This window comes from Trichosurus vulpecula, chromosome 3 (genome assembly GCF_011100635.1).
Source record: "Trichosurus vulpecula isolate mTriVul1 chromosome 3, mTriVul1.pri, whole genome shotgun sequence".
NCBI lineage: Eukaryota > Metazoa > Chordata > Mammalia > Diprotodontia > Phalangeridae > Trichosurus > Trichosurus vulpecula.
This window is the reverse complement of record NC_050575.1, coordinates 84,797,728-84,811,888: the sequence shown is the minus strand read 5'-3', so window position 1 is coordinate 84,811,888 and position 14,161 is coordinate 84,797,728. Positions and strand designations below refer to the sequence as shown.

General features: G+C 38.6%; 1 protein-coding gene across 1 annotated transcript in view; it reads right to left on the bottom strand.

Moving 5' to 3' along the window:
- RANBP17 (RAN binding protein 17) overlaps positions 1-14,161 on the bottom strand; it is a 349,537-nt gene that overhangs the window by 24,097 nt on the left and 311,279 nt on the right. The window contains exon 25 of the mRNA XM_036752901.1: positions 3,836-4,002. Coding sequence (XP_036608796.1) covers positions 3,836-4,002 — 167 coding nt within the window. The remainder of the gene's footprint in view (positions 1-3,835; positions 4,003-14,161) is intronic.

Genomic DNA, 14,161 nt, shown 5'->3' with positions numbered 1-14,161 from the left:
TCAAACAGAATTAATCATGGCTAGGAAATATACCTTCAGTTTCACAAAACACGCCCCTTCTATGCTTAATTTAGACAAATTTTTCACTCTAAGGCATAGCTAAACGAAAACCCATTTATGGATTACAGTTGTACTAATGTATAATGTTACTGATGAGCAAAAAAAAAATTGACCGGGAAATTCTATCCTCTTAATCAAATGACCACTAACAGATCAGTGTCTAGTGTCCTATTACTACCTCTATTTTCTTTGATTTCCATTTTGTCTTCTTAATGACATAAAACTACCTGAAGAATTTTATTTCTTAGGTGGCTGTGCTGCTCTCACTGGTCAAGCAAGGGCAATGCTGTTTCACTCTCTGCTACATCCAACATGAAACTATGACTCTTCTGATCATAATTACACAGGCTTCTCAAACAGGTCAAATTTTCATATCAGTATGTGTTATAAAATATAGAAGACTGCTTGTTTGGAGAATGTCTTCAAACATACAAAAAGCTAAAGGAATACGTAAATCAGCTCAGAAAGAAACACATTTCCCAGTGAGAAGCACTTAGAAATACTTTTCTTGGGACAATAAAGGACTTTTCAATTTCCTCATGTAGCCCCCACATTGTTTACTATATAAATTTATAGAGATACTTTCTGCATATTGGAACAAACACTCAGTATGCAATTATGATTCTAAAGCAAAATAGATTCAAGTTGAAAAAACAGCTCCAACTAGCAAATAATTGCAAGATCATTGCATCAGTTTAGTTTAAAGAGCTGACAAGACCTCTCTAAACTCAAGGCACAATTAGTCATTAGGGTCTAGTTTTTCAGCACTCTTAAGCAATTTGTAGCCCGTTCCTTTTAATAGGGTTAGGCATTACTTAACCGACACAGATGTCTTGAAAACTGAAACCTCTAGTTATGAAGCAGCAACCTTGTTCATTACTTTCCATGATAGTCAAATCATCTATAAAACCAGTGTTTAATGGGCAACCAATGAATAATCAATGGCTCACTTTTCATCTGAGTGTGAAAATGAGAATAATCTAATACAGTGTCCCCATGGTAAGAGGCTGGGCCTTGGGTTCTGCTGCTATTCAGGGCTGATTTATAACCCAGTGGAAACCTGATGTAAACATATGATCAATGAGTCCCATCACTGCTGATAATAACCCCCAACCGGCCCACTCCCTTGTCTCAGAGTCCATCCCTTTAGGCTATTAGCTTCGTCCAGCTAATCCTTTCCACTATTCCTGCCTGCTGCTTTTACCCTGGCCATTCGTTCAGTCCAGCAGACTCAGAAGTAATTTTATACACAGCAGAGAGCGGGTGGAATTGATTTTTCACTCAGCGTTCAGTTCCCATCTGAATAATTATCAATTTTACTGCCTCATAAAGGGAAGAGTCAAAATTTCAAATCAATTCAAAAGAGCTTCTGAGACGACAGAAACTGTGCAAGAGAATAAAGGTCAAAGTTGTCAGTGACCTGAGGAGATGATGTCAGATATTACCATGCCCAACAGTTGACATCAGAGGCACTCAATATGATATAACCTAGTGCTAATGCAAATCATATTTATGCTGACTATCAGAGACCAATCATTAATATTTAACACGGTATCTAAAAGCCTACATTCAAAATAAATAGAATGTATTCCGCTGATAATGAAGTTAATAAAGATATATCACTGCTTAGTCATATGCTATAAATTGAAGGATTACCAAGTATTATTAACACATAAAAATTGCTTAAACCAGTAAACAAACACATAGCAGTTCCAAATCAACACTAAGTCTCAGAAGGAATTTTATTTCCTGGTTTTACGATGGTATCTTGCAACTGACATTACTTGATCTGACCAATCCAAGTAAATTTGGCTTCTATGATTGGATTCTATTGATTTTTGCTAAAATTTTCTAACAGTTTGAAAGTTGCTGCCAGATCTTATAGGAGGATACTGTGATTACAACATCCAATTACTATCTGGAAATATTCTCTGAATGATGAGTCACCAACATGTAGGCTACAGTCATGGCATTTCATGAAGGGTTACAGGATGACAGTTTTGCCCATGTTATATATTTTTTCCTAAAAAAAAAAAAGCCAACAAAGGAAGTAACTTGAGACCCTGAAGCCAAGATCCATGTAATTTCCATCAAATATCAGCATCTGCTGGCAGTTGCTAGAAGTATGGGGAAATTTTTTTTTCCTAGTTTGAATATCCTTTGAAATGTTGCTTTCCCTGGAATGAAGAAATTCTTATATGTGGAATACACACCAACTCCAAACTTCTCTGTTGATTTTTTCATAATCAAATGCCAACTCCTCCATGAAGCCTTTCCTGATCTCCCCATATCCCCTGCCCTCTCAGATCTTACATGGTATTTTATTTGCATGTGTTTTATGTATTCATCATACATTGTCATTATTTATGTGACATATCTTCTTACTAGACTCTAAAAGACTCTTAAAGAGCTAAAAGAGGGCAGGAAGAATGTTTCACACAAATTTTATACTTCTCCTAATGTCTAGCTCTGTACACAGTACGTGTTGAAGAAATATCTGATGAACTAAACTGGTAATTGTTTTAAGCATAACAAAGAAAAAACATGCATTTATTAATCTGTGAATCTCTCTCAGTGTCTAGCACAGTGATCTGCACTTAGTAAGCCCTTAGTGAATATTCGACAAATTGAAGCCATTTAGCTTTCTGTACCTCAGTTTTATGTGTAAAATGAGGGTATTAGACTAGTCATGGGTGGTGAACCTGCAGCCTCGAGGCCACATGTGGCCCTCTAGGTCCTCAAGTGTGGGTCTTTGACTGAATCTAAACTTCACAGAACAGTTCTATTTGGATTCAGTCAAAGGGCTGCACTTGAAGACCTAGAGGGCCACATGTGGCCTTGAGGTTGCAAATTCCCTACCCCTGGACTACATAATAGTTTAGGTTCCTTCCACTTCTCTCTCTGCATTTCCCTGGGTGACACTTTTCTGCTAATTGTTGATTTAGTCCAACATCAGCACCAAGTGACTTATTTGAAGGCTCATAATTTTGTTGTGATGTTAACACTTGTAAATCACAATATATGATACACGTGACTTAGCAAAATAAAACAATTAAAACTTTTCAGTATACAAGTACAACACTCAGGCATAATTTTGCAAACTTGCAAACACCTTGGAGAGCTATCCTAAAGAAAAGAATGATGGTGTCTACATGGATAAATGTTAGTGCTCTATTTGAAATATTTTTGATATATGTATTCATTTTTCTATCTATTTTTTATGTTACGCTGTGTTACAGTGATTTGTACGAATGGATTTTATACATCAGAGAGAAATAAGAAAATATTACATTTCCTCATGAGCCAAATTAAAATACCTTAAGAAGTATCCTAAAGTGTGAATCTCCAAATGATGTGCTGTATTAAATTAGAGCCCAGCCCATATCAGCTAATGAGAAAACATATTTGAAAACGAATGGGAACTATAATGGCCTACCATCCACAGGACAAGTTCAAGATAATAATATTGGGAACCTAAGAAGGAAACTGGGGACCAAGGGATCACCAGCTCTACCTTAACTTCTAATATGTCTCTGAGAAAGTCATCTTCCTCTTAAGCTTAAAATCTCAGTGGGAGAAGGTATTCATGGCAATCACTCTGATACTCCTTGAGGGGGAATGAGGGCAATGTGTCATCCTGCTTCCAGGGGATAATACTTACCAGTTAACACTTCATTAAGGCCCCTCACAAGGTTACTTGTTTTAGGAGACATTCAGGAACCTTTTCCCATTGCTGAAGGCTCCATCACTTAAACCCAGAGAGCAGCGACTCTACCTGTTGTAGGACATCTGGATTTTGCTGCATGAAATGGAGCAGCCTCTGACCATCCTGGGAAACTTCTCGGCACCGAAGTGATTTCTTGCCTTCTTTTGCTATGTGCTTGAAGAGGTAGGTCACAATGTAATCCAAACTTGTACAACAGCTAGAAGAGACAATTGTATCTGCAAAATGACAAAAAAGCAACAACAGTTTGGTCTTATTTGAAAAACGTGTTCCAAATGACAAATATCCACGTCCATAGTCATAATGATGATGATAATAATACCCTTTGCACTGTGCTAGGGTAATCCCTCTGATTTTCTGAGGGATGTGACATTGTCTCATCTGTCCTCCCAACAATCTAGGGAGTCTGGAAGGTCGGCTTCAGAAACTGAAACCCTCAAAAGTAAAGGGGCTTGATGAAGAGTAATCACACAGCTAACTAGTCACTATGGCTTTGGCTAATGACAACTCAGCATGATTATTCATCTGTTGTACTAATACTGAGCTCATACACCACAAGCAGTCACTCTTAACCTGGTCTTGCATACTAGTCAATAACTTTCATCTGTCTGCACTTAAGTGCGTGTGCACGCAAGCACACACACACACACACACACACACACACACACACACCCAACATAATACAGGTTATCATTAAGTTCTTGAACTCTTCATAATCTTCACTGTATGGAGAAGAAATTGAGGCACCATGAGATTAAGTGAATTTCTGATGACTTCCAATAGGTTAGGGAGAGAACGACCATGTACATTCCTTGCTCTTGGGGTTCTACTCTCTTACCACCTCTCTCCATAAGAGAACTTTGTCCTGATATTGGGAGTCATTCTGCTCCCTGCAGGGAGAGGTCCAATCTTTTAGTGCTGACTGCACTCTGGTCAATCTTCTCCCCATCCCAACTCAGACTCTACCCCAGGGACAGGTAAGTTTTCATTTTACCTTGCTCAGAATCAGGACACCACGAAATTTCCAAGCCCTGATGTTTGCTCTGGTTCCTCCTGTTTTTCTCATTAGAATGTAAGTTTCTTTAGGGCAGGGGCTGTCCCAGACTGGCCCACAGCAATGGTTCAATAAGACTCTCAGAACAACCTTGCATTCTCTCTGTGCGCAGGGTTATATCTTACTCTGACTTCTCAACCTCTCAACTTTTTGTCTACTTTTGCCTTTTATGTTTTGGTTTTGCTTTCCATCTGAACTCTTTCTTCCAGCTTCCAGTTCTTACCTCAAAATGTCTCTTTCTTCTGGAGCAAATTTTTAACAAGAAGCTCTATTACCAGCACAATTACTTAAGACATAACTTTGATCCTAATAATAATAGCTCACATTTATACTATACTTTAAGGCTAGCAAAATGCTTTCTTTATAGAAATCCTATTAAGCAAGCAGTATCAAAATCATTATCCCCATTTTAGAGGTGATTAAATAGAAGTGTTGAGAGTTTAAATGACTGCTTGTGATCAGACAACTTATACATAACTGGAGCAAGATTTGAACCCAGGGTCATTATGGCTCTCCCATGCCTTCATTCATGCTTTTCTCTTCTTGGTTTACCTTCTGATTCTGAAGCCTTAATAGTAGACATTTTGGGCATATTACACAGTTCATAAGAAAACTAATTAGCTTATCATTTATTTCAAGTGTACAGATGTAAGCTATCCATTATATATCACCCAAATATCACATAAAGTATTCATGAAAGTTTTCCTATGGTTGAGTGTTCACAGTGGTTTGGAATAGGCAAAGGGAACAAGATTTTTCAGAATTCTGAATAGATCTCCAAAACCAGAAGTGAGGGCCACCCAATCAACTCATATTTAATGAGCACCCACAGGACATATGACCCATGTATCGGAAAATTAGGTATTACCCTGCTTTTAGGGAGAGAAGCCATGAACATCATAGAATTCACAGAGATAATGTAGCCCAAATTAGATTAGTCATAGTTAGAGGAACTAAGTTGGGATAGATCCTAAAGGTCATCCAGGCCATATCTCTTAGGAAGATGGAGGATGATGAGGAAGATGAAGGGACTTATCTGAGGTCACAAGTAATAAGCAAGAGAAATGGAATTCAAATTCATTTCTCCTGACTCCAAGCCCAGGTGACATCAGCATAACCAACTTGGGGGACAGGTTGTGACATGAGACTTGCAAATGGGCACATTAACCTGGAAATACTTTCTGGAGGAAGTGAGCTCCAAGCTGTGATTTCAAAAGAATAATACATGTAAGTATGGCAAAGAGAGGAAGAGAGGGAGAGAGGGAGGAAGGGAGGGAGGGAGAGAGAGGGAGAGAGGGAGAGAGGGAGAGAGGGAGAGAGAGAGAGAGAGAGGAGAGAGGAGGAGAGAGAGAGAGAGAGAGAGAGAGAGAGAGAGAGAGAGAGAGAGAGAGAATAAGAGGCATTATTCAAGGCAATTGGGTAGGTATTTAAGTATTTAAAGGAGAGACTGAGAAAAGAGGATAAGGGAAGTTTAGGCAATGTTAGGCATGGAACATGGATAGGAAACAATGATGGGCTAGTGTGCCATGTAACCGGCAGGCTCGGAAGACAAGAATTCCCAGGAATTAAGACGCAAAGCCACCAGGTCCATCTGAACCTCAGAGGACCTCAATCACATAACGGTGGGTCTTATAAATGATCTCAATAGACAGTCGATTTACTTTTACGTATCCTAAAGATGCTATGGAGTGCATGGCAACTTTCATCGCTAGAGCATAAAAAGAGAGAGAGGGACTTGTTGAGCCAAGCGGCTTTGATTTTTCAATCACTTCCCCCAGCATCTTCCTTTGAAGCCCAATTGGGAATGGGAGCCCAGTAACTTAACATCTACAAAAGACAGCAAAAAATAGCATGGCTCTGGTTTCTCCTCACCAATGAGCAGCAATATGCTATCAATCATATGAAAATTATAAAGACTTCACATAGAGTTTAGTGATCACATGCCATGCAGGTTGCATTAAGAGGTTCCAATACACTGAGTCAGCTGTGAAAAAGCCATGTAAACACTTTAGACAAGAAGGCTGGAGTGTTTATCCTTGCAATAAAAGCAGAGGAGAGCTTCCATTACAGCTGATTTATAGTTGGGGGCTTCGAAAGGAATAAATATTATTTCAGGGGATATTATAAAATGTGGAATCAGAGGGAATATAGGGCGTTTGGTCAGAACTAGAATGAATAGTGCTGAGAAATGAGTATTTTTGGCCTTTTTCATCCGTGGCTCAAGCTATCGCATTAGATTCAAATGTTAACATTCCCAAGCCATAAAGGGAGCGACAAAAAGTCATGAATCTTTATATTCTGCCCAAGTGAATAAGTCAGCTCAGGGGATTTAATTTTCTAAATAAAAGGTTAGGTGCTTTATTTTTATAATTTGGAGAATGACATATAAGTTCTAATAGACACTCTGCCCTTTCCAACAGCATGCAGTTTGGCAGTTCGTCAGGGAAGCATGCCTTTCCTGGCTGCCAGGTACCTCTCCAAGGATAGCTCTGTTAGTCCTGCTCCCACTTAGCCCCATCACCACAACTTGGGGACAACTTTCAAAAAGTTAACTACATAGGAATCAGTGGTTTTTAGTCACGTTTGATTCTTTATGACCCCATGTGGGATTTTTTTGGCAAAGAAACTGGAGTGGTTTGCCATTTCCCTCTCCAGCTCATTTTACAGATGAGGAAACGGAAGCAAATAGGGTTAAGTGACTTGCCCAGGGTCACACAGCTAGTAAGTATCTGAGGCTGGATTTGAACTCAGGAAGATGAGTCTTCCTGACTCCAGGCCCAGCATTTTCTCCACTGTGCTATCTAGCTGCTCTAACTACATAGAAAAGAGTTGCCTAATTCGGATTTAAGGAGGATAATATGGCTGAGTTCAAATTTGGCTCTGGCTCAAAACTTCTCAATTATCACAGCAGGGAGAGAAATTTGGGATGGAAGGGTTTGGGGAGAAGGTTGGGGTTTAGGGGAAAGACGTGGGGAAGGAAAGACTAGTTGAGCTTAAAGATAGATATAGTCTAGGTAAAACTTCCCAGCAGGACAGGGTTAATCTGGGACTGATATGAGAAGTAAAGGGTCAGCAGTCTATGGTCTATAAAGACAGAAATAATGGGAGGCATGACTTAGTAAACTCAGAAATCACTCTGGGAATCCATTCATTCATGTAAGGACCATTTATTGAAGGAAACAAGGTTTTATTAAGCATTTCCTACGTGTCAAACACTATTCTAAGCACTAGATACTGGACACTGGAGATACAAATACAAGCAAATAGACAGACAGCACATACCTTCAAGGACCTCATATTTTAATGGGGGAAGACAATAAAAAGGAGATAAAAAGCAGGGGGGAGGGGAGAAGAAGGCACCTGGTGCAGAAACATGATTTTCAAGTCCAGAAAGTCAAGAATAGGGTAGGGACAGGAATGAAGGCAGGCCAGCCTGGGCCCCTCCACAAAATGGTGAGGGAGAGTGGGGGTAGGTCTTGCTGAGGGATATTTGGTGGTGAGAAGGCTGCAGAGGTAGTAGGTAGGATATTCCAGAGGGAGGGGGCCCCAGGTGTTAAGTGAAGTTCCAGGATGACACTGTAGTAGAGGCATGGTTTTGAAGTCTATAAAGTCAGAAAAGGGGCTAAGAGGGCATCTACTGTGTGCCCAGTATTGGACCAGGCTCCAACCCAAGATAAGTGAAAGACCATCTCTGTCCTTGAAGAAATTATGCACCAAATGAAGAGACAAAAGTTAACATGAAATGAACTGATGGCAATTGTGAGATAATATATGAATGAGTACAAAGCAACTTGGATAAAGCTATGCATACCGTTATAGTACAGGAGTGATTACCATGGAGTAGAAGGGGTGAATCCCTGAAGGCTTGTTGCAGGTATTTTGAGGTGGATATTGAAAAATTACTGGATTTGGTGGTAGAGGTGGATTGGAAGAGAGGCCATTTTAAGGAGAAAAAATGCCAGGCGGGAATTATGAAGATGTGACTATCAGGTTAGGGGGAGGCAAGTAGATCTTCTTGGTTGAAACAGAAGTTCTGAGGGACTAGCAAGAGATGAAATAGGAAATGTAAAGAAGAGTTGCCGGTGGCCCTGAATGCTCTACTGAAGAATTTAGATTTGGCAAAGCAGACCATGAGAGGCAGTATGGCATAGTAGATAAAGAGCCTGTTTCAAAGCTGGGAAGACCTGGTACAAGTCCAGCTTCTGACATATACTACTGGTTGTATGACCCTGGGTAAATCACTGAAACTCTCAGTGCTCAAGCAACACTCTGAGACTAAGCTGCAGAATGGCTGCCCATCTGCATTGGGAGAAAAAAAGACCACTGGTGATAACTGGAAACTCCTGATAGCAAGCAACTCTAAGAGGCAGGTGTCATAATCTTGAAATGGGGTAAAGTAGTCCTGGGATGTGGGAACAAAAGCATGTTGTTATCTGTCCTTCATTTTTGAAGAGGGCCAACGACATCAACATTATGTTGAAATAAAATGGTGGATGACAGGTGATATCTTGATATGTATGTGAATTGAATGTAAATGAGGCAGAGTTGCACAAAGCTGTCGGCCTCACTCTCTCTTCCAGTCATCAAAGCCCAAAAGCAGGACAGGACTTAAGATGACTGGTGATGGCCTGGGATGCAGCAGATGGTCTTGGTATCTTTGGTCAGATCAAGCTCTAAGTACTCCACAAGGCCTGATTCAGCCTCACTCATGGCTGTTTGAACAAATTGTTCTCATCTACCCATTCCTTTGGGCGAAGTCTTCACATGCTTGGGGTAGACACTCTGCCCCCCAACTGTGCCCAGGCAGTCTACTAGGGTGTGGCCACTGCACATGCTACAGCTTGAATAAAGAGATACACCAAATCCTAGACATAAATCAAGAATCAGTATGACTTGGTGATTGAGTTGATGTGGGGGAGAAGGGAGAAAAGTGGAAAATAACTCATGTTGTGAGATTGGGGGAGCAAAAGGATGAAGAGGCTATTGACAGTGATGAGGCTTTAGGGGAAGATAATGAATTCAGTTTCCTCAGTTTCATAAAGTAGCAAGAGATCCACATGGAGCTTTAGAAGAGGTAGAATAGGCTAGAGGGTCAGGGTTAGAGAAACAGAGGTGGGAATCATGTATGTTGAGAAATAGCTGAAATCATGGGAAAAAGTGTGATCTTTTTGAAGCAGCTAGTAAAGATGAAGGAGAGCACAGGCATAAAGACTGAAAATCAAGCAAAGGAAGCAAAGAAGTGTAGGAGAAGCATGAAAACTAATATTACAAAGGCTCAACTGGGCAGTTTCCAACACAACTGGAGCAGCCCAAGTAAACAAGATGGTATAGCTTTACCACAAGCCCTTTCAGTTTACATAGTGTTTTACATACAGTTTCTCATTGGTTCCTCAGAACTCTGTGAGCAACATAATAAAGCTATTATCATCCCTATTTTACAGAGGAGAAAACAGAGGCCCAGAGGGATTAACTCCAGACACAGCTAGGCAGAGCCAGAACTTGAAATCAGGTCTTGTGAGCCAGCCCAATGCTTTTCCCACTGGACCACGCAAATTCTGAGACATAGTTTATGTAATAGTGAAGAAGATCCTGTTTTTACTTGGCTCAGCAATTTATTTCTGTGCATTTTCCGTGAATGTTCCCCCCTTTACTATGAATTCAATATTTATTGAGTGCGGACTATGTGTAACAAGGGGAAAGGGGATTCTTTCCTGTCACCATAAGAGGTTCCCAAAGTGGGTGATACTGCCCTCTATGTGGCACTGGAATGATGCCCTGGGTGCAATTAGGGGATGTTGAATAAAAATAAGTGGGTGGTGGGAGCATAAGGAAAGAAGAGAAGATAAGAAAATTTTGAAAAACCGTTCGTATGTTTCATCCGCTGTGTAACAGAGTTAAAGTTGTAATGATTACATTGTTTTCCAAATAAACACACAAAACGGCAAGTTATAACCATTCAATGGTCAAGTCCGCGACAGGTCTTAACAAGCAAGTATTAACAGGCGAGTGTGCATCAGCAGGAATATGTGCGTGTTTATAATATGATACTATATGATTATATGATGCAATATTGCATCATCAAAATTCCAGTACAGGAAAATCTCCAGAATTTACAACAAATTATTCATTTAAGATGTGTCATTTAAAAATTATATATTTTTTGAAGTGACACAAATTAAAAAAACCCCAAAGAAACCATGACAGGGTTAGAGAAAGTAGATTTCTGAGGGGAGTGGTGCTGGGTAATTTGTTTTGAAAAGGGGATGGTAGGCCAAATAAGTTTGGGAACCTTTGCACTAAATGGAAAGATATGGGCTTGCTTGCCCTTACTTTTCCCCATTCTTTCTTTCCTTTTTCCTTTCTCTATACTGCATTTTTTCCTGAAGTTAATAAAATCAAATTTCATCTTTAATCAAATATCTGGACAATGATCCACTAAAACGTTAATGAATGATAGTCAATTACAAGACTACTGAATTTTTTATACCACATTGAACATACCAGACTAGTTACTTTCCTATTGTTGATTCAATTACTTCCCCAACCCCTCCCTCTACAATTCTTTCCACTGAGAATATGCTCCTAATCCTATAAAATCTAAATAGGTTTGTGACCTGAACAGTATCTACAAGCATCTTCTTGTAATTCATAAGCACCAAAAAAGAATACCAGTATTGACCTTCCTACATACTTGACTATTGTCTCTAAGACACTGCTAAGGTGATGGCATAGTGGATAGAGAGAAGGGAATGGGTCTGGAGTCAGTAAGACCTGGGTTCAAATTTGGCTACTACCTGGGTATGGCACTTAGCCTGTTTATCTCAGTTTCCTCATTGGTAAAATGGGGATAATAATAGCACTTAGCCCCCCAGGGTTGTTGTGAGGATCAAATGAGATAATGTCTGTAAATCACTTAGCACAGTGACTGGCACATAGTAGGTGGTCATACAGATGCTAGCTATTCTGATTCTTATTGTTACTAGATAAAATGGATAATCCACATGCTAGTGTTTTTCTCTTTAGTGAATAGAAGTCCTATCATTTTTCATATCAATTTCTTAAATAGTAGTATGAAGAAAAAAAGAGCAGGTAAAAGCCATTAAAACTAAGATTCTATATAAGAAAATTATTTCCATGGCCAGAAAGACAACATGTAACAGTTACTTGTGATGATATAATTAGAGAGATTTTAATCAAAATCAAACAGATTTTATGGTCTCTGAGGTGAGGGACTATAGTGCCTTTTGTTAGTGCCCTTCCTCCCTAACTATCTTGAATATGTACTTATATACACATTTTCTCCTCCCAATAGAATAAAAGCTCCTTGAGAATAGGGATTATTTCATTTTTTTGTCTATATTTCCTGCATTGGCACAGGGCCCTATACGTAGTAGGCACCCAATAAATGCCTGCTGATTGATTCACAGTGCTGCTTATACAATAAGCTCTTAATAAATACTTCATTTAATTCTTTGCAGCCTTATTCTAGCACAGTATATACTTTTCTCAGTTCTGAAATAGTCATAGTCTATAATAAATGTACCTGTGGGCAGTTTTCACTGTCTATGGAAAGGGGCAGGAGGTTATTCAAAGCTCTGTTGTTCTAGCATCCAGATGCAATTGTTTCTACTTAGAACCTCAAATATTACAACCATGTGCACCTAAAAATGGATTCGACCTCTCAAATCACTCACACAAACCAAAGAGACAAAGATCTCAGAACTTAGAAAAGGAATGGTGCATGTGTTTCAGCTCTTTTTCAGTCTATAGGGTTCAGCAGAAAGATTTCATTCAACATTTATTGAACATCTGTTATGAGTGAAGTAAAATACTTAGAGGATGTGGGACTCAGACAATAATAACAGTGACAAATGAATTTACATAATATGTTAATGTTTACAAAGTACTTTGTTGCTATTAGTCATTTCAGTCATGTCAGACTCTTCATGACCCCATTTGGGATTTTCTTGGCAAAGATACAGGAGTGGTTTGCCATTTCCTTTTCTAGCTCACTTTATAGAGGAGGAAACTAAGGCAAACAGGGTTAAGTGACTTGCCCAGGGTCTTGGCCTACCTATGAGCAACTTATATTTTTCCAATTGTTTAGATCTGACTTTATTTGTGTGAAAAGTGTTTTGTATTTGTGCTGATATAGTTCCTGGGCTTGTCTTGGCAGGTAGATTCCCAAATGTTTTATATTGTCTGCAGTTATTTTAAATGGAATTTCTCTATCTCTTGCTGCTGGGCTTTGTTGGTAATATATAGAAATGCTAATGATTTATATGGATTTATTTTATATCCTGCTTTGCTAAAGTTGTTAATTGTTTCAAGTGGTTTTTAGTTGATTCTCTAAGTATACCATCATATCATCTACAAAGAGTGATAGTTTTGTTTTTTCATTGCCTATTACAATTCCTTCAATTTCTTTTCTTCTCTTATTGGTAAAGCTATCATTTATAATACAATATTGACTAACAGTGGTGATATTGGGCAACCCTGTTTCACCTCTGATCTTACTGGGAATGTTTCTAGCTTATTATTATATAATACTGATGGTTTTAGATAGATAATGCTTATCATGTTAAGGAAAACTCCATTTATTTCTATGCTCTCTAGTGTTTTTAACAGGAATGGGTGCTGTATTTTGTCAAAAGCTTTTTCTGCACCTATTTAGAAAATCATATGATTTGTTAGTTTTTCTTATTGATATGGTCAATTATGCTGATAGCTTTCTTAATATTGAACTAGCCTTGCATTCCTGGTATAAATCCCATCTGGTCACAGATAAATTGCTTTAATCTCTTTGCTAATACTTCATTTAAAATTTTTGTATCAATATTCATTAGGGAAATTGGTCTATAATTTTCTTTCTCTATTTTGGCTCTTCCTGATTTATGTATCAACACCATAATTGTGTCATAAAAAGAATTTGGTAGGATTACTTCAACTATTTTCTCAAATAGTTTATATAGTATTGGAATTACTTGTTCTTTAAATATATGGTAGAATTCACCTGTAAATCCATTTGGCACTGGAAATTTTTTCTTAGAAAGTTCATCTTTGTTCAATTTCTTTTTCTAAAATGGGGTTATTTAGGTACTTTATTTCTTCTTCTGTTAATCTGGGCAATTTATATTTTTGTAAATATCCATCCATTTCACTTAGATTGTTGGATTTGGCATACAGTTGGGCAAAATAGTTCCTAATTATTGATTTAATTTCCTCTTCATTGGTGGTGAATTCACCACTTTCATTTTTGATACTGGTAATATGTTTTTATTTATTTTAATCAAATTAACCAAAGGTTTATCTATTTTATTGGG